Genomic DNA, 25,320 nt, shown 5'->3' with positions numbered 1-25,320 from the left:
CTGTAAGGTAACATTATATCTGTAAGGTAATATTATATATTGTTTATTTCAGAGGAATGAAATAAAATGTCTGGAACTGATTATGTTTGTTGTTGATCTTTTATTGGTCATCTTACAGTTAACATGACACATGACATATATTACATGATCTAACTTGTGTCACACCTGACAATCCTACCTGTATATTGCCTCTGTTTTATTGTGGCACCTGTCCGCCATACACAAAACATGTTGTTTTAGTGTCATTGTTGTCTTAAACATTGTGTTGATTTTACAGTCTCATACAGCTGTGTGGAAGTCAGTTCAAATTATTAACACTCTTAACAGGTTACTGAGACTAATTCAGTAATACAATCACCTTGTCCACCCCATCTTGATAAGTCAGTGGTGTCATGTCTCAAGTTGTATGTTGTAAATCTCATGTAGAGTTCATGTTCATTTCAACTTGTCTGTCGGCAGTTTCATGTTTTAGTTCATTTCATACTGTTTTTGTGCTGTCCTGCTTCCGTTGTTTTTGTTTTGTCTGCATTTCAGGGTTATTAAGCCTTCGAGAATGTCATTCGTTTTATTATATTAAGTTGGCTTTTGTACAAGTTTATGTGAAGTCAGCTTTTATACAAGTTTTAGTTTATGATTTGTTTATGTAGGGGTTGTCAGTTTCGCTGGTAGACATGTCCATTGCATGTTGCATGCCCAGGTTGCGGTCGGCTATTTGACAACATATAGACATATAATCAAGAGTATCCTGACCTCTGGAACAAGGTACTTCCTTCTTTTCCTTCCTTTCCAGGTTTTCTAGTCTGGCTATTTTTCAGTTTTAACTCTAATTGAATAAATATAAACGGACATTTTTTGTGAAACAAATAAATAAATAATGAAAAATATGTATCATTATTTCTTCACATAAAGAAAGAGCTTTTTCAAACTTTTAGCACCGTCTGGACAACAAGTTCCTGCAAGAATATCAGGCAATGGCACCAATGGCTACACAGTTGAATACACCCCACGAGAGATCGGTATGTATTGTATCAGCAGTTTGAACATTTACAGAAATATTTGTATCAGCAGCGTGTGTTCAGATTTTGATAAAATAATCTGGTTAAATATTACAGATCAAAGTAAATGCGAAAAGGCTAGTTTGGCAGTAATGTCTGCTTTTAAAGCAGAGCACTTAAATCTGCCAGAGTTATCTCCCTTTGACCACAGAATTTCTGCTCATGAAGATTTTTATTGTGCCGAAATGATACTTATGGATATGTATCATGATTTGTTTGTTCATGTAAATACACATCAATATTGACAGGATCAGGATTTGGTTTGGAAAGAAATCTTTTCTGCTGCTTTGGTCAGCTGGGTTTAAGGTGTAAAGAGTACTGAATTTTGATTTCCTGAACATCTTACCTACAGATATGCATGTATATTTACATTAAAGAAAAAAATTGGTTTAATTTTACTATTCCCATTTTATTCTAGGCTTTTGCTAAAATGATGTCTGCTTGCATTGAATTTAACTTTGATCTTTGTGAAAGTTTGTCATGTTTATTTTGTCACAAATTACTTCAGGTACATACATTGTAACGGCAAGCCTCTCCGGAATACCGATTAAAGGCAGCCCATTCCGCGTCAAAACCTACGACCCCAGTCTGGTCAAAGTGTCAAAGATTCCACAAGGGGTGGTGGGAACACCCACCAAGTTTATTGGTAGGAACAATTTAATTGTCTTTCATTTCAATAACAAGAAAGTTTTTTTAGGAGATAAACATCATGTGTTGACCAATTTCTGGGTGTTATTGAGTATTTGAAGCACGGGGATGCATTTGGAAACCATGGCATCAGCCGGAGGTTTCAAATGAAATATTCCCGTGCTTCAAATCCTCAATAGCACCCGGAAATTGTACTAACCTGAAATCGCGAAAGCTGTTGAGAAAAATGAAATCTATATGTTTTCAGAATCTACTATCATTTAGTTTTGTCTCCTACTTTGCCTAGTTTTCGAGTTACAACCCTTGTTTTCATAGACGATTCTGTCAAAATCACTTAGTGTCGCTAGGTTGTAATCCGTGTTAGGTCGTATAAACCTACACGTTATTTGTCATCATTCACTTGATGCTCAGTTAATGAATTTATAACAGGTATAATTAGTGGGAACGTCACTTAGATTACCCGACATAGGCCCCCATTTGGCATTTCTTTTGTCTGGATTGATCAAAGGATTAACCGATAACACGCTGATTGATTAATTAGTTTTATGGGTACTTAAATGGGGGATTTGTCAAAAGGTGGTATTTATGTATGTACATTTACTAATCTATACTGAATACACACTCTGTTGTGTCTGTGTCTATGTAAAACAACACCCTTCTTTCAAAAGGATTAAGTGCCAATACATTGATTGATTGCTCATTATTGGCTAACTAAATGTATCTTTGGTGACCAGTGAAACTATGCAGCAGTGTGAAAAACCTGAAAGGATAGGTCATGTTTTCGTATATTAGACTGTTAAAAGACACATCACTTGGGAAATCTGCAGATGAATTATATATCACTTGTTTTTGTGGATATTGATTGATACATTCCTCGAAGAGGGCAATAGCCTGACATTGCTCCTATAACTTTAATTTTGATATTTGCATTTTTGTTTTTAATAAGTTGTCATAGATTTCAACAGAATCATTGTTTTCGTCGTGAAGTGTAATGATGCAGACAACATACACTAGGGCATGCGTTCGAATTATGATTCATACAGGAAAACTATGAAATGTCTGCATATTACATTCCTGTTACACATTCGCAGATCGCTTCTTTTTATTAAGTTTCAAAATGCATACAAGTATGATTATAAAGTAATTAGGATTATGAGACCAAGTATAAAGACGTATATTGACAAGTGTCTACATACTGGGGAGTGAACGTTACAAATCAAGTAAATTTAGCAAGTGAAGAAATTTATCGTGCAGTATTTTCACTTCGACACCGACCTCGCTTAGGTTATATTACAGGTTGTGCCATGCAAACTCCTTTTGGTAATGATTCAAATACATATATATGTAGTTTTGATTTTCTAACTTGATGAGAACAAACCATAATCTCAATAATTCTAACAGACTTTAGCCCGTGACTTCACGATTTTCAAAAATGGGGGCGCCCTGTCTGAGGAAGAATGCTATTTAAGTTTGTTTTTACAAAATCAAAATTACTTTCTACTGGTAGTAAAATATGTATTTTCTTGATGGACATTAGGATTTTACATGACATTGCTTATAACATTATTGTAACCAATTTCACTCTTGGAAGCGGTCAATATAAGGGCTGAATATAATATTACTTAAGATAATATTGTCACTTTGACCACAACCTCATTTCCGAGGAAGAAAGCGTTATATCCGTGCAAAATCCTTTTGGTCAGCAACGTGTAGTAAGCAGTCTTGATTTTATAAACTCGATGAAACTTGAACTCCATTTTCTATCCTGGAAGCGTGGTAGGGGGCGAACCATCCGATTTAGTATATACCACAGGCTTCCACAACACTCACTTCGCACTCACTAACAACCAATTTAAGCACAAACTACGGAGTCTGATGGAAATCTGTGCATAGTGACACCATCACCCAACCCCAAGGATCAATTGACGGCAACACAACTATTCAGCACGTCTTTGGTGACGTCGAGAAATCAGCAAAATGACGAGCTTCCTACACATTTTCTATACATTTAAGTGGAAATCGTTCCTTCTATGATGTCACTGTAGGGCTCTGGCGACAGAGTTACGTAACCTGTCTGTGGTTTTGTTTGCGGGCGAGAGACAAGCAGACTGCTTTTTAGCAACTTTTAAGCGCTTGGTATTGATTAACCACAAGTTTTTTAAAAAAAAAGTGGTGTTTCGTTTATGACTAACCAGAAATCTTTCATGTGCAGTGATAAAAAGAGTACCAAAAAATTGAGTTTAGTGGTCCTATAAGGACTGTGAGACAAGGCATCAGTGTTCAGTTTTGTCTATTTCAGTTGATGCATCAGCTGCTGGCGAAGGCACTCTAGAAATTGCCGTGTCTGCTAATGGCCGCAACATTCCTAACCAAGCCCGGGCACTTGGTGGGGGGAGGTTTGAAGTTTCGTTTGTTGGCAGGGAGGCTACACGGCATAAGGCCGTTCTTACATACAACGGAGAACACATCCCAGGTAGATACCAGACAAATTTTAACAAATTTCGTACATGCATATACCCCATTGTTTACTATTTATAACTTTTACGTTCTATCATTTTGTTTTCCATGAATTTTCAAGCTCCATTTTAGTTTTCATTTGCTTCAGAACATCATTCAATTGATAGTACGAGTGTATCATTTGGGTTTTAAACTGCTTGAGCAATATTAGATCAATTTCATTGTGGTAAAAATTTCACTTGATTGTAGTTGTAGTAACAGAGTATTATTTTGGTGAACCACTGTACAATTGTATGCTAGATTTTCATCTTTTAAATTCAATTTCATTTGTGTTTGGCAAACTGTTGTTATGCTTAAATGTACTTTGACCTGGGTGTGTGAATTTGTACTTTATTGATGTATGTAATTGTCTGTCTCAGGTAGCCCGTTCTTGGTGGACTTCATGGACGCCAGTCACATCACTGCCACAGGGGAAGGTCTGAGTCTGGTCCCTTGTCATCGACAGACACATTTCACTGTCAATGCCCCCGGAGCAGCCCTGCCAGACCTCAATATCAGACTGACAGGTACTCCGGCCTGGTGTATATAGCCTGTATATTTCATGCTTATAACAGACTGATAGGTACTCCGGACTGGTGTATATAGAATGTATATTTCATGTATAAAAGAAACTGACTGATACTCTGGACTGGTATATATAGAATGTATATTTCATGTACATAACAGACTGACAAGTACTCTGGCCTGGTGTATATAGAGCATGTATATTTCATGTATATAACAGATTGAAAGGTACTCAGGCCTGGTGTATATAGCATGTATATTTCATGTATATGACAGATTGATAGGTTCTACAGACTGACATACATGTATATAGCATGTATATTTCATGCTTATAACAGACTGATAGGTACTCCTGTCTGGTGTAAATAGCATATATATTTCATGTATATATCAGATTGATAGGTACTCTGAATCGGTGTTATATAACATGTGTATTTGGCATGAATACAAAGAAGATAAGTAAGCCTCAGGGATATATATATTCATGTTTGTAGCATATAACTGACTTATAGGTAATCTTGACTGGTGTATAACACATATCAATTATTTCATGTACATAGCATCATTGATAACATCGTCCTTCTGGTGTATATTTCACGTAAAGGGAAGCAATGAGAAACTCACCAGTTTAAAGTGAAGTGAGGATTATCCTAAACGGTTCAAGTGTTAAATATCAAGTGAAATAAATTTCATTTTTCCTTTGTGAAGTTTGTTTTCTTTCATGACGTTTAAGTAAATCTTGCTGAAAGTTGTAATAAGTGGATTTTATTTTTTGAATGTCTTGTTTGTGTCTGTTTTAATGGAGCTACATGTACAATTAGTTCTTTATCATTTGGCTTCAGTTTGTGGTTACTGTATCTCAACTCCCATTATTTCATTTTTTGTTTTGTTTACTGGAAGGAATGTTGTATTGGAGCGAAATGTAACTGTTTTTGTAGCCATTTTTATGCACCATAATTTCTGTTATGGAGTGGAAATTGTTGTTTAAAGATTGTAAAATGAAAAACTTGAAAAATCATCAGACCTTTTTTTTGTAAGGTAGTTGTAAAATGCTTTAATATTGAAAGCTAAGAAGACAAATGTGAAATAAAGACATGCTTGTTTGATATATTTGCTACAAACTACATCCAGTCAGTGTGAGTCCTATGGACAAATGTGTTAATTATTTTGCAAAAGTTCTGTTTTCATTTAGAAAATTTCTGATTCATTGATATACTCCAGACAAAATATTCATAATCATTTTGATTGACATGTCTATAATCCTTGGCCTAGATTTTTCGAAGCTCTCTTCGTGCTAAGCTAGTCGTAAGTGACATACATTAACATTATCTTGTGACTATGTTAGCGCTAAGAGAGCTTCGAAAATCTAAGTCCTGATGGTTTAATCTGTACTATAGTTGTAAAAAGAATCATGGGGTTACACTTGTTCCAAATGGCTGCAAATACCAGTTAGATTTTGTTCTCTCTATGGTTATCATTTAGAATACTTTGATGTACTTTGCATGCCAATCTCCCTAACATGTTATGGGGAGTGAAAGAAACCAGTTGCTCCCTGTAGTGTATTGAAACTTGCATGTTTGCTTGTACAGTATGTATGGTGTAACTACAATCCAGCTATACATATGTAGACATGGGAGCTGGGTTAATTTGCTCGAGCCTTGCTGTGGTGGAGGATTGAATGCTAGGAGGTGTCCGGGAGACTAGGTAAGTCTTGTGGTGCTTGGTAGAAGTGAACCAGGGTCCTAGAAACACTTAACAATCTGAAACAACCAGTTTTGTATACTGATTCTAAATTATTAAGTATTGTATTGCTAAGTCTTTGATTCCTACAAATATCTAACCATTTCTAGTAGTGAAATTGTACTGGCGAATTGTAATGGTTGAAATATTTAGTGAAAGATGCCAGACTTTCTGACAAATATGAGTTCCACGTCTCTTGTCTGATTTGTATGAAACGGAAACATGATTGATTATTACTGAACACAGTAAAAAGAGCACTCACTGATCTTCTGGAAGTAAAAAATCTGAAACACTTAAAGGTCACATGCAACGTAAAACACAACTTTGCAGATTCTGGTACCTTTCGGTATGCACTTACCGAAGCAAATCATCAAAAATGCCAATTCAACCTATAAAGTTGAAAAAAACGCGATGAAAAAAAAGCCCGCGAAATCGGGGTTCAAACGTTTTACTAAATTCCCCCCAGCACTGGGGGGAAAACTGGTTTCAGCAGCTGCGCTGCTTCCATGACGCATGCGCAGTGAATAGGTTCGCGGAGCTTGAAACAGTATGCATGCCCAGCGTCTGAGGTCGTGAGCAGGAGTCTAATCTTGGTTGTGTACACAAACAAGTAAATAATCTACTCGTTACGTAAAACAACTTGTTGATTGTGGTAAGCAGTCTCTGTCACAGAGAAAGCTCAGTGTCTGGTTTATTTACACCTATATGTCTGTCTGCCTGTCTGCTAAAGACAACATGCAATACACAGCTTCAATCATTGACCACGTGCAATTTGAACTTAACACCTATCAGACAATATGACATAAAGAAAATAAGTGGATTTATGACTCGTGCACCCGAGTCCCGTGTCTGCCACAGTATGTAATTAGGCACGTGTGATATACATGACATGTTTTTATGTCTGTGGGTTGCAAACAAACTACATTCATTCTTTCGGATGACTGGATCTGACGGAAACTGGTGCAAACTCTTGTCAGTTTCAAGTACTGCTTTGTACTTGGACGAATGACAGATTCCAGCCACGCAGATTTTTATTGGATCGAGCGCAAATTCAGAGAAAATGTATTTTCCAAACCCAACATCTCTATATACATTCTTCATGGATAACGACTTCATTTCGTGTATATGATTTTGTTTGACTACAGTATATCAATCCAAACTGAAACGACGCATCAAGTACACAAAAAGAATTTGTTATCCATAAAGAATCTTACTTTCTTGTGACTCGCTATACTTCTAAAATGCCCATCAAAAAGATCATCTTTCTGTACACACGATGAACCCTCAGCGTATCAGCAAATGAAACAGCCAATCGGAAGCCATTGTTACACTTGAGTGCATATCCACCCGCTATGACTGGGTTCGGTCTCCCGAGGGCTTCGTTTCGGGGGAAGTAAGCCCAAGTACAAAATATTGCACATTTGAATCGCGATTGTACGCTTATAATTGTGTTTATTTGCTTTTTTAAAAGCAGCAATGTATATTATATGTCATGAATAAGTGATAAATGTGTTTTAATTATGTTTGATTTTTTGGTTGCATGTGACCTTTAAGTAACTGTTTATATAAAGTATCTAAACGTCATATAACATGAGTGTAAAGCACATTTGAGAGATCTTAGATGGCATGTATGAAACTGAAAATACTTTGAATCACTTTTTTTTAAAATGTTTGTGTATGCTCATAATCCTGTTCGGCAGGTCCGGATGGGCGGGAGGTCCCGACCCGGATCAGGGATGTAAAGGGAGATCAGCACTACAGGGTCGAGTGGACGCCCACTAGCATAGGTAATTCTCATCTTTCTGATCCTGAAAGTAGGGTCGGTGGTATAGCCTAAATGGCTAAAGTGCTTGCTTGTCATGCTGAACACCCAGGTTTGATTCCTCAGGTGGATGCGATGTGTGGAGCCTATTTCTGGTGTTTCCTGCTGTGATATTGCTGGAATATTGAAATACCTAAAACTAAATTGAACTCATTCACAAATAAAAACAGATTCAGAGTGTTTTTATATTTTCTTTGTCTTGGCATAAAACCTAAGGATGGGACCCCATTTTAACAGATTATAAACATTTATTCTTCACTTTCCTTGTGACAATTAAGTCATTTGTTGTGAGATCATGTTGTTTTCAATTTTGGTCATATGTGACTGGCACCACACACTGCATGGTCTCTGTGTGTAATGACTGTGCCATGATGAGCACTAACTGTCAGGCCTGATAGTAGCATGGTTCCCATTTGAAACATGAAGAGAATTCACTTGGGTTAAAGGACCTCATCAAATCTAATCTGCTCTTTTGCCACAGTTTATGTGTGCCAATTACAACAATAATTATTCAACAAAAGAAGAACATGAGAGATTTTTACCCCTCCAACCTTTCATTAAGTTTAATGTGATTAGATATAACCTCCCAGATCAACTGTCAATTTCAGGTGACTACAAGGCTGTAATAGAGTATGCCGATATGCCAATCAAAGGGAGCCCCTTCACTGTGAAGGCTTTTGATGCAGCCAATGTGAAAATCTCCAAGATAAATCAAGGCTTCTTGGGAAGACCCAATTCTTTTACATGTGAGTGGTCGTTGATTTTTCTCCCACTTAAAGTGATTGTAATATGTTGGAAAGACTTTGATGCTCTTGACACAGAGGACAGTATGTTAATACATGACCATGTGACCAGCAGTATCCAGTGATGCTGGTTAGAAGAGGTCCATGAGGGATTAACTGGTAGACATGGCATAGAGGGAATTGGATTGCAGTCCTGTTTGTTTATGATCTGTAAAATGCTAGATGGTTATTACCGCTGATCAGGGTTCTCCCTGCTGATGGGCAGTGGGATAGCCCAGTGGTTAAAGCATCCACTCAGCACACTGAAGACCCAGGTTTGATTTCCCACATGGGTACAATGTGTGAAGCCCATTTTTGGTGTTCCATGCTGTGATACTGCTTTAACATTGCTAAAAATGTCACTAATGCTGCCCGATGATGCTGTACTGGGGCTGTTTGACACCCATACCATTCTGTACCTGCAAATTCATATAGTGTTTCATGGAAATTGCTGTGACTAAAAATTTGTTTCAAGCAAGGAAAGATTCTATTGTATTGATGTGTTTAAGAAAGTGTATAATTGCATGTTACATTCAGAGTGACATTTCTATTTTTAAATGCTTTATTTATTTTGTGAAATTCTTTCCATTCACTGACGGGAGATATTTTCTGTTATACAGTGAAACAGTAATATATTTGCTATCTAGTAGATAATTTTTATACATGATGAACCTGTCTTACAATAAGTTCATGTTTTAACTTTGTCAAAAATCAGCTGTTGGTCAACATCAGTCTGGACATTACATATGACCTATTTCCTGTATTGCTGCAGTTTTGTCAAGTAATGTGAAAATCCTTTTAATCCTGGATATTTAAGTAAATGGACCTGTCCTCAGCAGAAGTTGATTATGTAGCACTGATTTCTCCACTCTTTACAAACTGTGTGACCTTGTGAAGATCCAGGTTAGAATTGGTTTTCAGAAACACATGCTTGTCATGAGAAGGTGACTAACACGATCGAGTGGTCAGGCTCTCTGACTTGGTTGACACATGTCATCATATCCCATTTGTGTATATCAGTGCTCATGCTGTTGATCACTGGATTGTCTGGTCCAGACTCCCATTATTTACAGACTGGCACCATATAGTTTGAATATTGCTGAGTGAAGCATTAACCAACACACAAATAAACAAAACAAACAAACAAACAAACTGTGTGGCAGGTGATCAAGTGTCACCATTCTAGTCCACCCTGTATGGGGCACTGATGTGGTGATGTCTGTTACAGTGGATGCCAGCGAGGCTGGTGATGGCAACTTGGAGATTCAGGTAACGGCTGATGGGGAGAGTGTCCCCAACTACGTCCGCCAGGAGTCCGACACCAACTTCCGTGTCAGCTTTACCCCACAGCGAGCCTCGAAACACCACATCAGTGTCCGTTTCAACGGAGAACCTGTGCCAGGTAGGTATTAAACTCTTGACTGGAGTATTCATGTTGGGAACAACATTTCAATGTTGGTTTACAATTAACACAGGCCGTACAATATCAAATATATTTTTTTTTCAGCATTGAGTAAATGTCCCTAATGGCTGTCTCTCAAACATCTTGGTGGACGTTTGACTTGCCTGAAGTGTTTGCTCATTAGTCCTGTTGTCGAGGCATGAAGCTGAACATAGGTTCAGTGTGTAGATGAAAGCCTCTGAGAAACTCTTTCCTTATGTAGCCATGATGTTCGGCTAATTGTGATTTAACATTTAACCTGTAACCTCCCTGATTTAACTATTTTATAAGCTGGGTGACAGACTGCAGTGAAGCATTTGTCTCACTTTATCAGGTGTTTATTGATTTAGTGCTACTTTTTGTTTCTGAAAACTGAACAAATGCAAGTAGGTTGTTATGTTTGAAAAGTTTATCAATCTGACAGTGAAATAAATCCATTCAGTATTATTTTCTTGAATTTATGAAAGCATCATTAGTTATAACGTGGAGTGACACAAATTCTCGTTGCTGTTTAGGCAGCCCTTTCAGCTGTGGTGTGGTGGACAGTGACCGGATCCATGTGTCTGGGGAGGGCATCAAGATGGTGCCGGCCAACGTCCTCACCACTCTCAAGGTCGACCCCAAGGGCGAGGGAGACGGCGACCTCAGTGTCAGAGTCTTCAGTGAGTACACAACCTAGCAGACACATGACTTTTGACAAACTGAAGATTCTTATTTTCAGACATCAGTAATTGGGTGAAATTAGGGGAATATTATTGCTTTCTGACCTTGGTCCAGATTTTACATGGATTCATGCATATGTATGACTTGTTGTTTGATGAAGCATGAGACTTTCATTTTTTGTAAATGTTTGCTGTTTGTGTTTTGTATGCTTACAGAGGAATAGCTACCATTATAAAACAATCCCAGGCCTTACACATGATATTTGCTAAAGATCACCATGATAGTTGGGCAAGTCCTCAATACTATCTAAATATAAAGCTTTTCAAATTATAGGGCATACACGTTTGGGTGTACATTATAGGGCGTATGAAATACAGATACATATGTATGGTAAATACAAAGAAAAGTTATTGTCTGTGATTGAAGGATTGTGGGGCACAGTAGTGTAGGGATTAGCGTGCTGGCCTCTCACACCAAAGAACTGGGTTCAAATCCCAGTGGAAACATCAAACATTTGTGACCTGGGTCTCATACTGTGTTGTGTCCCTGGGCAAGGCACTTTCTCCACATTGCGCTGTTCATGGGTTCTTGAAAAGTGGATATGTGAACCTATACGGTTGCACGAAATGCTTGGTTGTGGTTTTGAAAGCACAGTTCCATCAGAGTAATAACGTAACACCAGAAAACAGCATTGCATTGGATCCTAGGTGCAAAAATGAGTATTACTGTTATTATTAACATTATTTGAAAGCTGTTGCATCTTGCTCAAAGACAACATATGTCATATTTGGGATTTCACTTTCATAGTAAAATACAGATTCTAGTGCTTTTTTGGTTGCGTCCCATCCAGGATTCGAATATGACATGTGTTGCATTTGACCATTTTCTAAATGGCATCGTGTAATCTTGCTCAAAGACTTGAGATATTTTATGTAATGGTCATAATTTACCTCTTTCAGCTCCAAGTGGACATGAGGTTCCAGTTCGAGTGTCTGGCAATGCTCGGTCAGCCTTCCGTGCTGACTACACGCCACATGAAATTGGTAAGTTCCTTCTGTAGTGTCATGGATGCTACTGAGGGTTCACGTACTGGTTCAGATGGCAGGTGTTGAAGTGACAATGTCTATGTCATGGGTGACGTTCAACAAGAGTGTGTGATGTTGCAGGTCTGTACAAGGTGCATGTGGAGTACAGTGGGGTGGAGATCAAGGGCAGCCCCTTCACCTGTAATGTGTACGACCCCTCCCTTATCAGGGTGAACAGCCCTGGGCGTGGCTACCTTGGCAGACCCATCCATTTTCAGAGTAAGTTCATAGCTAGGGTCTCAGAACTAAATATTACAACCGATAATTAAGAATGGATGCCAGCAATATTTGGGTCCCATTAGAGGTAAAAGAATACAGATATTAGACTGACTGATAATAATTACCTGAATCATTTGCAAATAAATGCATGGCATCTGATATTAATATTCTGATAAGAATTATATTCAGTGTTTATGCATTCAGTACCATCTTAGAAGAAACTAAGTTACCCACTACAAGCACCTGTCAAATATGCAAATCTCTACAAAATATGTATTGCTTTGTAGTATAATGCTGCCATGAGATGCCTTCTAGATTAGATCCGAAATTCTTCATAAACTCACTTATATGGAAAACACTTAATCCAAAAAAATGGTTTTGGTTTTGGTTTTTTTTGATAAAATTGATCAGTATTATAAAGAATTCAACCACTGATAGCCACATCTTCAGTTTTTTCTTATTCTTGTTGTAAAGAAGAAATCGTAATTTGTACAGTGTTGATTTGTATAATCAGTCTGTCGAATATACTTAATAGTTTCATGGATCTACTCATGTTATACACATCCTGTTATTGAAAATGTATATATGATATTTTGTAGTTGACACCTCAGCAGCTGGAACTGGTGACCTTGAAGCAGAAGTCAAATGTCGTGGGAGCAATGTGGCCAGTCATATCCGAGAGATTGGGCGGAACCGCTATGAGTTGAGCTTCACTCCACGTGACCTGTCCACACACATAGTGACCATCCTGTTTAATCGCTTTCCTCTCCCAGGTGAGATCCCTACCAGAGGGTAAGCAGCCCCCAGCACATCCAGAGAGAATCGTGTCACAGGGAGATAACTCACACCATAATAATATGTCAAAACCACACCATATTCATTAGGAACAACTCGTACCACAATGAGGGGAGATAAATCACATCACAATTATGAGAAACAAAAGGTCATGGTCAGTGTGGATAACTCATCCCAAAGAAGGGGAGATAATTCTTAGCATGTTAATGAAGACTACCTCATACCACACATCACTCCAAGATCACACAAAGAATATTGTGTCAAATTGATTTTCTGTTCCTAAGTAGGTAAGTGAATTCATTTTTATGCTTTTAGCAATATTCCAAAAATATTCCTTTTAGGGGGACACCAGAAATGGGCTTCACACACTGTACCCGAGCGGGGAATCAAGCCTTAGTAAGGTCTTTGGCATGACGAGCTGATGCTTTAACCACTACACTACCCCTCCATCCCACTATTTAGATTATCACATTATAATTAATAGGACTGTTGCTCTGTATAGGAGAAAACACACCTCCCAGGTTATACATTCTCTACCAAAACCGAGGAGTCATGTGGTAGAGCATGTGCCTGAGAAACCCCAAAAGACGGTGATGAATAGTGGGGAAAGTTCTTACGTGAAAAGATGCAGACATATATATCTGTCTGTACAATTTCTAAATTACAATGTTTGAGACATTTTAGAGTGGACTCCAGATTTTAGCTGTTAATAATATGAAATGTTATTTAGTGTCAGTGTCTTTATGTATCACGTCAGTTTGTATAAGGTTTATTATTCATTTACAGGGTCCCCGTACCATGTTGACATCATCGACAGCAACAGCGTTACCATGAGCGGTGAGGGACTACACACAGCCCAAGTGTACAAGGAGACATGGTTTAACCTTGACCTTCATGGCATGGATGAAAATGACCTTGAAGTTCACATCACCAGTAAGTAGAAACAGGCGAGATTATTATTGTGTTGTGATCTTTACATCTTAAATCACATTTGCTTAAACTTGTTTGTTTGCATCACTAGAATTACCAGTGGATCTTTTATAGGACATTTTGGAAAGTTTGGCCATAAGTAAGAAACTAGTGAGTCAATGTCACTTTATTAAGTTTATTCAATATACAGTCGAACCCCATTGTCTCGAACTCGGTTGAGACGAATTCTCGGATGTGTCGAACTGACATCTCGGTCCCTGCCGATTTCCTTATATTTATCATTATTTTTACCCTGATGTGTCGAACTAGATGTGTCGAATTCCCGGTTGTGTCGAACTCATTTTAGGGTCCAAAGGCTCTAACAAGTACAAATTTACCCTTTTGTCTCGAACTGTCAAAGCTGGTTGTTGCAACTGAAAACTGCAGTCGCGCAATCGGAAGTCATCCTCATAAGATCAAAAGTAACGATTAACGGACTCAACAATCAAGTGACATGTTTAACTACGCATCCATACACACATTGTCAGCACACTTACCAACTGAACTTTACTCAAACAATTAACCATAATTAAGTTGTTACCAGTGACACGTTGATCACGGACCGACAGGATATCTCTAAACAAACAATGGCGCATGTTGTTGTCATGTGACAGTCTATGTTAGCGGTCATGTGATTTCCTTGAAAATACAAAATGAGAAGTGAGGAAAACGGAGTTGGATTATCTAAACTGATGTTTTGTTTTTGGTGTAGTATTTAAGGTGTAGGATCAATTTTTTTAACCAGTACGGTTAGTAACATGGCAGAGTAATTCAGCGAAGGACCCGATCAGCCCGGGGGGATAACTGGATCGCATGTTACACCTAAAAAGCGAAAATTATCTGTGAAGACAATAGAGACAAAATACGAGGCTGTCATAGCTGTGGAGTCAGGTGGAAAATCCAAAGCAGAAATTGCAACTGAATTTGGCATACCCAGAAATACACTTTCTACATGGATTAAAAATGCTGATGAAATCAAAGAGGCACGGTGGCAAACGCAGTAAGGAGAGAATCACTGTCCTGGTAGGCGCCAACATGTCAGGTACGGACAAGCTTCCACTTCTTACAATAGGTAAATCTGCAAATCCACGTTGTTTAAAAAATGTGAAGAAATTGCCAACTGAATATCATGCGAATAGGAAAGCATGGATGAATTCTGACTTATTCCGAAATTGGTTATGTAAGCTGGACAGGAAAATGCGACGTAATGCTCGCAAAATTGTCTTAGTTGTTGATAACTGCCCTGCACATCCAAATGTAACTGGGCTTACAAACATTCAACTCATCAGACTGTAATTTCGGATTTTTTTAAGAGATAAATTCCCCGCATGTACACGTATGTACATTCCGATTCCGTTTGTGTGAACTATACAACTTTTTATACTGACTGAAAATGAAGTACAGTAGTGCTGCCAACTAAACGGGATCGCTTGTGAGTTTGTTAAATTATTCTTGTTCTTATCTTTTTGTATGCATATTTATTTGCCATGACAAATAAAGTGATTGAATTGATTTACATTTGTATATGTTGTAATTTAAAGATCAATACTGTCGTAAACGTTTATTGCAAAGATATATTGTTCGTATGTGTATCCTACTGCGAAATAACGATGTGTTAAGCACCGTGGTTGTGTTGGTTCTTGGTCCTTTCAATGCTGACGGATGTGTCGAACACTCGGATAAGTCGAACTTTTCCCTTGGTCCCGACGAGTTCGACACAACGGGGTTCGACTGTATACTGAAAATGTATTGAAAGATCTATCTAATATGTTATGTTTTTAAAGATATACTAACACAGTTGTCATATTCTTGTCTAAAAAGTTTTATTTATGAAGTCACATTCACTGTTTTGTAGTATGTCATTGTATGTAATGCACAACTTGAAACATTAAACAGTTGACTTATGTAGAGTTACAAGACACATACACACAATAAATTTAATTCCAGTCTTGTTTCAGTGTGTCAAGCAATATTTCGTAAGTCCCCTACATTTACATGGCCATTATATTGCTACAAACTGTGGGAAGAATTCATGCAACAATATGGCATATAATTAGGGACCATTCATAATTTATTAATAAGGGGATGATGTTTTTCATCAAAGATGGAGAAGCATGTATATTGTGAATAATGCCCCTAAGTATTATGAACAGAGTGGTCGCCCTTGCACCCCTCCATGTCATGTACAAATTGCTGACCCCTGCTATTGCCCTAGAACAAAATGGGTGACTTTTCCTTAAATTCATCATCATTCCCCAATCCATAAATTATGAACAGTCCCTAGTTACTCTTTACTCAGTAGTTTGATGCAGGTTATGAGTGATACTGAAAAGAGAAGGATCTGAGTGACTAAGTTGTGTGTTGTATCACAGGTCCATCTGGGTCGGAGATCCCGTGCCGACTCAGCAAGAAGGGCCATGTGTGTAGGGCAGAGTACACTCCCTTGGAAGTGGGACAGCACATGATCGATGTGTTCTTTGCTGGCACCAGGCTCCAAGGGAGTCCCTTTGTCAGCCAGGCATACGACCCTAGTCTCGTGCGCATCACTGACGTGGACAAGACAGCCAAGAAGGAAAGGGAGATTGCATTCACAGGTTTGTTGCTTTTCTGTGTCTGTTGACGATTTGATCTTCAAAAATCCGAGCTTGTTGTATAAGGGATAGGGTTGTCAGACACTATCCAGGTTCACACATGCCATCAAAACCTAATTGACTAGATTGATACTCATGCTGTTGATCACTGGATTGACTGGTCCTGACTCAGTTATTTACAGACTGTTGTCATATAGCAGGATTAATGCTGAGTGCAGCTTACAACTAAACTCACTCTGTTCAATAAAGATTGTTTCTAAATCTGTCTAATGTTTTAATCTTCTTTTTCAGATTTTCATTTGATAAAGAAAATCATTCAGTAACACCTAGCAATTTGTTTCTCATTTCCAGTTGATGCTTCACAAGCAGGCGTGGGTGACCTTGACGCCGTAGTCACCCATCATGGACACAGCATCCACACCTACCGGGAGACTATCGGCGATGGGCGCTACAGATACACCTTTACTCCTACTGACGTGGGACACTATGATGTCAATGTCAAGTTTAATGATGAACAGATTCCAGGTGAGAACAAATCAGTCTGAAATCACTGTTAATCTTAAGTGACAAAAGAGAGCCAAGAGTCAGTTTCAACATGGCCTGTAAGTCTCATGAGGTGCTACTTCTGGTATCAAGCTGGTTCCCAGCTCTCTTTGCAGGCACCAATTTGTGGTGTGCAAGTTGGGGCCCAACTTACAGTTGGTACCATTTGTCCAATTCTGCTTCCAAATTGCACAACCACCAAATATGACTTTTCTAGACTGCTCCAAGTGTACAATCATGCTTGGCTGTCACAGCTGTCAACAGTCGTATAAACTGGCTCTTTTCAGGATGGTTGTGTGGGAATTTGTTATTCTTGCAAGGATTATTGGTTCCTTACTGTCAACTGACAATCATGAGACCATTGAAAGAGTTATAACCATTTGTCACCAGAAGTACTGAACAACATAAAGATTATATGAAGTGTCGTGACGTACGTACAAGGCTTGTAAGACTTCTTGTAAGTGAGCTTGAAAAACGTAAGTCCCTATGAGACTTTGTCATGATCATGGTGCCCGCTGAAAGGCATAGAGAATTAGATCTTACTTTACTTAATATTTGGTGGACATTTTTTAACAAAAAAATCCACTTTGAAAGATACAGAAAAATATCTCTTTTCCTTAGCAAAATATCAAGTTGCATGAATTGTGTAACCAGCACAAATGTCTGAACTGTGTTGATATATTGCCTCATGCCTGCAATGTTGTTACAAGTGTTTCTTTGTGTTAACACTTTATAGGTAAAGTACATTGTGTACTTCTCAGACAGATGTCAAGTGGCATGGCCTCGATGATTACAAACACACTATGCCATCTGGAAAGACATGCATGCATGCTGTACATAAGGTGCCTGACTCTAAGTTTGAACCCCAGACAATGGATTTGTCCCCCAAAGCAGGATTTGTATTTAACTGAGAAAGTTAGTTCCAAATAGATTTTCTCATTTAACCACTTCAGAAAAGGGAATGTGTATTCCCATATGGTTGTTGAAACCACTTCTTGTAGATTAGGTGGTTAGTCTGTGTTGTTTGGCTGGTTACTGACTGGAGTATGTTCATGGTGTCGCCCATTGGTTTTCCAGGTCCAGCTTTGGTTTTGTGATATTGTTGGAATATTGTGATCAGGAGAGGCACTTGTTGGAAACAAACTGATCCCTCATTTTGTGAGTTCCATATTGTGATTTGACTTTTATCGAAATGCTTTTTCCAATAATTTACTTTTCAGGATGTCCTGTTGTTGTGAATGTAGAGGAACAAGTGCCGACCTTTATCACCATCAACTTCCGAGGTGTTGAGGCACTGAATGTGCGTGACCGCAATCACTTCATCCTGCACATGGATGGACACCATGTGGATTCAGATGCATTGCAGACTCGCATCAAAGGTTGCCATGGAAATAAAATGATTGGCATGGCAATGGCATGATGGAAGATGGATGGGAAAAAAATATTTTGTGTTACAGCTTGTTATGATTTCAGCAATAGATGAAATTAGCATGCAAGGGATATGGTGCTTTGTAAAGTTAGATACCTGTCTGATTGTTCATTTGAAGTGACGGACGTCTCTCCATGAAATGCATGATAGTATTTATATATAAATATGAATCTGATATATTATATTCAGATATAAATCACCATAATTCATATTGAAACATTTTTTTCAGATCTCAGCTTCATTATTTATCATTCTGAAATATATACCTTGGCTTGTTGGCACTTTATATTGGTGATGTGTTTGTATGATATTGACAATGAAATTGATTGCAATGTACATATCTTGCTGTGAAATGTTATTTGTCTGTGGCTTGGCAGTACCCGGAGTGTGACTGAGGTGTAGATGGTTGTCTGGTGCCCCCTGGTCATTCCAGAGTCCAGTAGTGTCATAGAATTGCTTTTCTTTGCTTTCATTTCGCCATATCATCTTGAAGTCTTTTGATATTGTAGTTAATGAATGGTTCCGTTTGTAAACAGTTTTTACCATGGTATATTATTTTGCAGTTTTGAGTAATATCCATTAATCTGTGTGTTTTTGAAATTAATAACAATTTTAACTGTCAGTCTGACTAGTCTTGTCCACTTTGCCTGATGCTGACCGCCTTTAAAGTTTTCCCTGATGTCATCCTGCTTGCAATCCATGTCTCGTTGTGAGGTGTTTCAGACAGAAGTGACATGTGAAATGAACATGTGAAATGAACTTGTGAAATGACCTTGCTGTATATGCTTTGTGTTTAGCCCCGAGTGGAGAACTTGTCCCTGCAAATCTTGTACGCCAGTCTGATGGAGATTACAAAGTGGAATGGACCCCAACTATGGCAGGTGAGATGAGGCTTGGCATCAACAGCGAGATAAAACAAGTTATTTTTCCCTGTCCTCACTCACTCACAGCATAATAAGCATGAGTCAGGATAAGTATAAAATATCAGTTTTTTTCAGAAAATTACATATCCTTTTATCCTCTCTCCCTACCATTAATAGCGCTAAAGGGGTGATTGTCAGTACAGGTATACAGAAACCTACGCTAGCTATAACCGGAATACAGAAATGTACCTTAGGATGGGTCGATTATGCACTGTAATCTTAATTGGAATTGTTATTCTGTGGTATTGGATGCATTTATTTGTGCTATATGAGAAACAAGCACTCACAGTAAGAGACATTTCAGGATATATGTTCAGGATATACAAAACCACTCAGAGTAAAGTTGAAGAGGAATAACAGCATACGGTTTCTTTGAGAGGCATTTTAGAAGTTGTAAAGATGAAGGAAAACAAGTTCTATGGATATATTAGGATAGTCAATTGCAACCTCTTATTACCATGAGTGCGACATTTTGGCGTAGGTTCTATCTCCTTTATCAAATTATTATATCAGTTACTTTATGATGGTACCTACACTGAAACGTCGCACTCAGTGCTGTCAAGAAGTTGACTCCATAGAACTTGGTTTTCCTTCTCCCCAGAATAGTTTAGACCAGGGAAGAAATTTCCTGCTACACCGGGTATGTTTCTGTGTTTGGATTTTATTTAGGGTACATTTCTGTGTGCAGAATCGTCCATGTGGTACACATCTGTAGTACCAGCGTTGACAACAACCCCTTCAGCATAAGTTGCCAAGTGATCGAGTGATAGATATAACTGTATCAACATTTACTGGGTGGGTTTACTGACTTATGCTGCTAAAATTAGTCAAATATTGAACCCTGAGCAAATGCACACAAATATATTGTCAGCTAATTCCATCTTTTATTGGTGGTGGTGGGGATATCACTGATTACCTCCCTACCCTGAATGTCATAGCAAAACAAGGGTGCTTCATGTCCTGTAGATGTACATTGTGGTGTATTCTGATCCGTCACCACCTCATTCCTCATTCCTTTCCAGGGTTCTAATGTCTTTTGCTGACCATGGGCTTTTCATATGTGTGGTTGTTGTCCAGTTATTTCCCTTTTAATACACAACACTTGGAATGGAATACGGAATGAGATTTAGACCATTATTGAAACATGGCAATACAGCACCCACTTTTTTGTACTCTGAGTGCATCTTCATGTGCAATTTCCAGGCAAACATTCTGTTGATGTGCTGTTTGCCGGCCAGCAGATTCAAGGGAGTCCCTTCTTCATCAATGTGTTTGACATCAACAAGATCAGGGTAGACAACTTCTACAACGGTGGTCTGGAGGAGACAGCTGGCTTCAATGGTAAGTGGACTAGATGGTATGGAGACTAGAGTGCTGGTTTATCTTTCTAGATTACTACAGATCCACACTGTCATGGTACAGACAAGGGGAGCATAAAGGAAGAATATTAACTTTTTGATTACAATTGACAGTAATGTTTTGGTCTAATTCGTAACACTGCTATCAAGTGGAGTGCAGGGCTTTAATGTATATGTAGAAAATAAGGAAATATTTATACAGTTGTGTGGACAGAGTTGCTGGTATAATAGAGTCGAGAAGCCTGGTACATCCAGGATATTGTTGATATCTGATCAACCAGATAAGTCCTTTTCATATTGGAAACAGAGGAAACAGTTTATATATGTTGATTCAGTGAGAGGGGCAGTGGGGTAGCCTAGCGGTTAAAGCGTTTGCTCGTCACACCGAAGACTCAGATTTGATTTACCACAGGGGTGCAATGTGTGAAGACCATTTCTGGTGTCCCCTGCCGTGATATTGCTGGAATATTACTGAAAGCGGCATAAAACCATACTCACTCAGTTACTCAATCAGACAACTCACTCAGTTACTCAATCAGACAACTCACTCAGTTACTCAATCAGACAACTCACTCAGTTACTCAATCAGACAACTCACTCAGTTACTCAATCAGACAACATATCCTGTGCCTTTCATGCTGATTTATTAAAATTATCATGGTCAGTCTTTTACTGTACAGCTGAATGTATCGTTGTCAGATGTATTGTAGGACTGGGCATTCATTGGCAGGGTAAGATCTCACAGCATACAGAAATGAAAAGCATAGAGAGGCTTGACTGTATATGTGTTACAAGGGGATGGGTCTTCAGGACATGTTACATTAAATGGTGCTGATTATGGATGTCAACTTTTGTATCATGGGGAACTGGATTTTTCAGACTATATACTTACTACTGCTTCAGATGAAATCATGAAAATGTGAAAATATACTCTGGAGTGCTGTGTTATTCATACTGACATCAGACTGACATAAGCTGACATCCATGTTTTCTTGGGGACGGTGTGGTAGCCTGGTGGTGAAAGCATTCACTCACTACACTGAAAACATGTGTTCGATCCAGAACATTGGTACAGTGTGTAAAACCCATTTCTGATGTTCCCGCTGTGATTTAGCTGGAATATTGCTAAAAGCGGTGTAAGACCATATTCAGTCACTCCATATTGTTTTTATGTGTATCACTTGAAAAATGCAATTCAAAGAACATTATAGTGGGAGCTGTTAGCAAAATTGCAACAGTGGTTGGATGCCCTAACTCATCCTCAGCCAGTATAATATATGACCAGTCCTGTGAGGTCTGTTCTGTTACAATGTATATGTTCTGTTAAAAATATTGTAATCGACTAAGAAGTATGTTTGAATATTTCAAGTCCAAGTCCTTTCTCATCAGCGTGTTACCATGTTCTCATTGTCAGTTGATGCTAGCCAAGCTGGCAGAGCGGAGCAGAGCATCTGGGTGGTCAGCCCATCAGGTCGTAATGTCCCAGTAGACGTCCAGGAGACACGAGCATCAGAGTATGCAGTCAGCTACGTCCCACATGAGGTTGGCCGACACAAGATTCACTTGACGTATGGTGCTTTGGAACATCCAGGTCAGTGCTGCTCTCATTCCACCGTGGCGTTTCTTGTACAACAGATACTTCATGACATATTCAGACTTACAGATTATGTCTTGAGATTATCAGTGCTATGATGGAAGCATCGATTGAATGAAATCCAGAGAGGCATTTATCTATCCGATTTTTCACTTTAATTTCCTGCACATTTGTCATTCATCTTTTCACTATCATCATCAAAAAGAAAATGAATCTAGCCACCTTAATGTGTTTCTGACTGATAGTTTGGAATTGTCTTGAAATACTGAGAGGCACTGTTTTGGTTTGAGTTTGTGATGACAGATTTCAGTCTCAGTTTTCTATAGAAGGAAGGTGATGTATCCTTCATCATTATTTGTTGCTTTTGATTCACCTAAGGAGCTAATGAAGAAGATTTCTGGGTTTGCATCCGAATCCGTGGTATCATATACCTTTGGTTCTCCTTTCTCCTTTCCCTGAACTTACTTTGATCTGCCAGATTGAGCTAGATGATGCTGGATAGTGATTTTAGTAATTAGGATATTCTTTCCCCAAACCAGGTCATTTCTTTTTCTTTGAAGTTTGTTTCTTGTCGCTGTGCAGACTAGACTTCCATGTATTTTCTTCTTTGGGTTTTGATTTATAAGTGTTTTGCTGAAGGGAGGGTTTGTTCTTCTCCTAGATTTTTTATTTGTGATCGGGACTCTTCATTTGCCTTAAATATGGTGATTGCTCTTTCTGAATAAAACCCATTCTCTCAAGAGCCTGACTTTAATCCTGTCAAAGTTCTTGCCACATTCTGTTATATCCATGACGAGTCCATTTTCTACAGTTTTTCCCCCATAGCCAATAAGTTTGCCACAAACTGCCATTTTCTTCTTTTCCTGGAATTATTGTACAGTCGTGCCCCATTTATCTGAACCTCAGATATACAGAAACTCGCCTTCCAAACAAAAATTCCTTAAAACAAACTCACAGCTTTGTAGAATTACTCAGCTATCCGGAAATCCGGTTTCTGTAACCGTACAGTCATTTTCACGTACAAAACACTAAATTATGTGCATTTTTGTCTCGTATATTCGGATGGCTAAGCCCCTGTATGTTTACACGTGCGATTAACGAGGGCCTTGTGTGCCGTACCATGATAGAAGTCGGCAGTCTTTGAAGCATGAGAGGATAAATTACCTCTGAGTAGCAAGGTGACTCTGAGTTAATTTTGAGGTGTGTCAATTTGTGGGTCACTATGATTAATTAATCCAGATGATCAAGCAAGTCTGGACAGCTGTGAGCGAAAAAACAATTGCTAACTGCATTTAGTCATGTGGATATTATCCAATCAAATGAGGACCCACAAGAAGACATGGGTATGAGATATTTTTTGTATGCACTGATATTTGTGTAATCAATAAAGATTATGTCTGATGCCTACTATGTTTGTTTCTTTGTACGTTTCTTTGTACGTTTCTTTGTACATATGGCTCGTGGTTCAGATATATGAAAATTCGCTTATCTGGTGGACAGTTTCAATAAAAACACAAGTGTCCAGATAAACCTGGCACGACTATATTGAATTTGTGCCTTCTCACAATGATAGTCTATATAATAGCTGTTTCAATCATGGTTTTCATCTCTTTGCTGGATGTGAACATTTCTCTGATTCTGAATGGCCTTTCAAACCTAAGTTGTTCAAATATATTCTCATATTATGATGTCACCCCCTCCATCTATTGGCCAGTCTTCCATCATCTACTAGATAATCCATTGGAGCATGTTACTGACAGAGCATGTTATTGTTACATTTCTATGAATATTCTTTATGTTTAAGAAATAAATAGTGAATAGCATATGCCGATTCTTGCTGGAATATGACATCAAATCACACATACTGAAATGGCCGAAATGGCCTAAATGGATAAGTCTGAGTTCATGGGCTACCCTTACGTAATTACTGCTGTTAGTCGCTCCTCATTGTGCTTCACCTGGAGACCCTCAAGGATCAATAACTTTATGACTTTTCAATAACTGAAGCTTATCCATTTCTGTCGTTTCAGTAAGGGTTCATGTGATTAGACGTCTCATGGTCAGAAACTAGTGACATGTGGATGTCATTATTACATTTATGTGATTGATATATAGTCTGGTTCATAATTATTGAGAATGTTTCTTCTTACTTTGAGCTATCCTAACACCTCAACTGATTCACTGATACTTAAAACTAAGTAATGGTATAAGGGAGGTAACTCATCTTGGCCTACTGAGTATAGTACAATTAGAGTTACCTCCCCTGAATTTGTAGCAGACGTCATTTTCCTCAGCACTGTCAACAATGTCTGCTGAAGATAAAAGAAGGTTGATTTTTGAGTTGTGTAATCAAGGAATTGATGATGTAAATACATTGGCAGAGAGAACAGGAACTCCTCTTTCTACTGTGTATAGGATTAGGAAGAATTTTAAAGAGGGAAAGGATTTGGGGCACCAGAAAGGAGCAGGGAGACCCAGAAAATTGGACTTCTCAGATCGCGTCCGGCTGGGAATTTTAGCGTCTAAAAAGCAAAGGGCAAGCATCTCCAACATCAGGTATGAAATGATAGAAAGGGGATCAACAGTTGTATCAAAATCTACAGTTAGAAGAAATTTGATTGATCTTGGATGGGAGAAAAAGA

General features: G+C 38.4%; 1 protein-coding gene across 3 annotated transcripts in view; it reads left to right on the top strand.

Moving 5' to 3' along the window:
- The window catches only part of LOC137281480 (filamin-A-like), a 124,849-nt gene that overhangs the window by 62,563 nt on the left and 36,966 nt on the right, over positions 1-25,320 (top strand). The window contains exons 13-30 of one of the 3 annotated variants that reach the window (XM_067812731.1): positions 933-1,016; positions 1,564-1,701; positions 4,003-4,176; positions 4,580-4,726; positions 8,165-8,251; positions 8,895-9,032; positions 10,297-10,470; positions 11,025-11,171; positions 12,132-12,215; positions 12,339-12,476; positions 13,076-13,249; positions 14,058-14,204; positions 16,613-16,834; positions 17,183-17,356; positions 18,595-18,753; positions 19,601-19,684; positions 20,930-21,067; positions 22,499-22,675. In XM_067812731.1, the coding sequence (XP_067668832.1) occupies positions 933-1,016; positions 1,564-1,701; positions 4,003-4,176; positions 4,580-4,726; positions 8,165-8,251; positions 8,895-9,032; positions 10,297-10,470; positions 11,025-11,171; positions 12,132-12,215; positions 12,339-12,476; positions 13,076-13,249; positions 14,058-14,204; positions 16,613-16,834; positions 17,183-17,356; positions 18,595-18,753; positions 19,601-19,684; positions 20,930-21,067; positions 22,499-22,675 (2,586 nt within the window). The remainder of the gene's footprint in view (positions 1-932; positions 1,017-1,563; positions 1,702-4,002; positions 4,177-4,579; positions 4,727-8,164; positions 8,252-8,894; positions 9,033-10,296; positions 10,471-11,024; positions 11,172-12,131; positions 12,216-12,338; positions 12,477-13,075; positions 13,250-14,057; positions 14,205-16,612; positions 16,835-17,182; positions 17,357-18,594; positions 18,754-19,600; positions 19,685-20,929; positions 21,068-22,498; positions 22,676-25,320) is intronic. The other 2 variants (XM_067812732.1, XM_067812733.1) reach the window with 2 other exon arrangements.

This window comes from Haliotis asinina, chromosome 4 (assembly GCF_037392515.1).
Source record: "Haliotis asinina isolate JCU_RB_2024 chromosome 4, JCU_Hal_asi_v2, whole genome shotgun sequence".
In the NCBI taxonomy this organism is placed as follows: domain Eukaryota; kingdom Metazoa; phylum Mollusca; class Gastropoda; order Lepetellida; family Haliotidae; genus Haliotis; species Haliotis asinina.
This window is presented reverse-complemented; position numbering and strand designations above follow the sequence as displayed.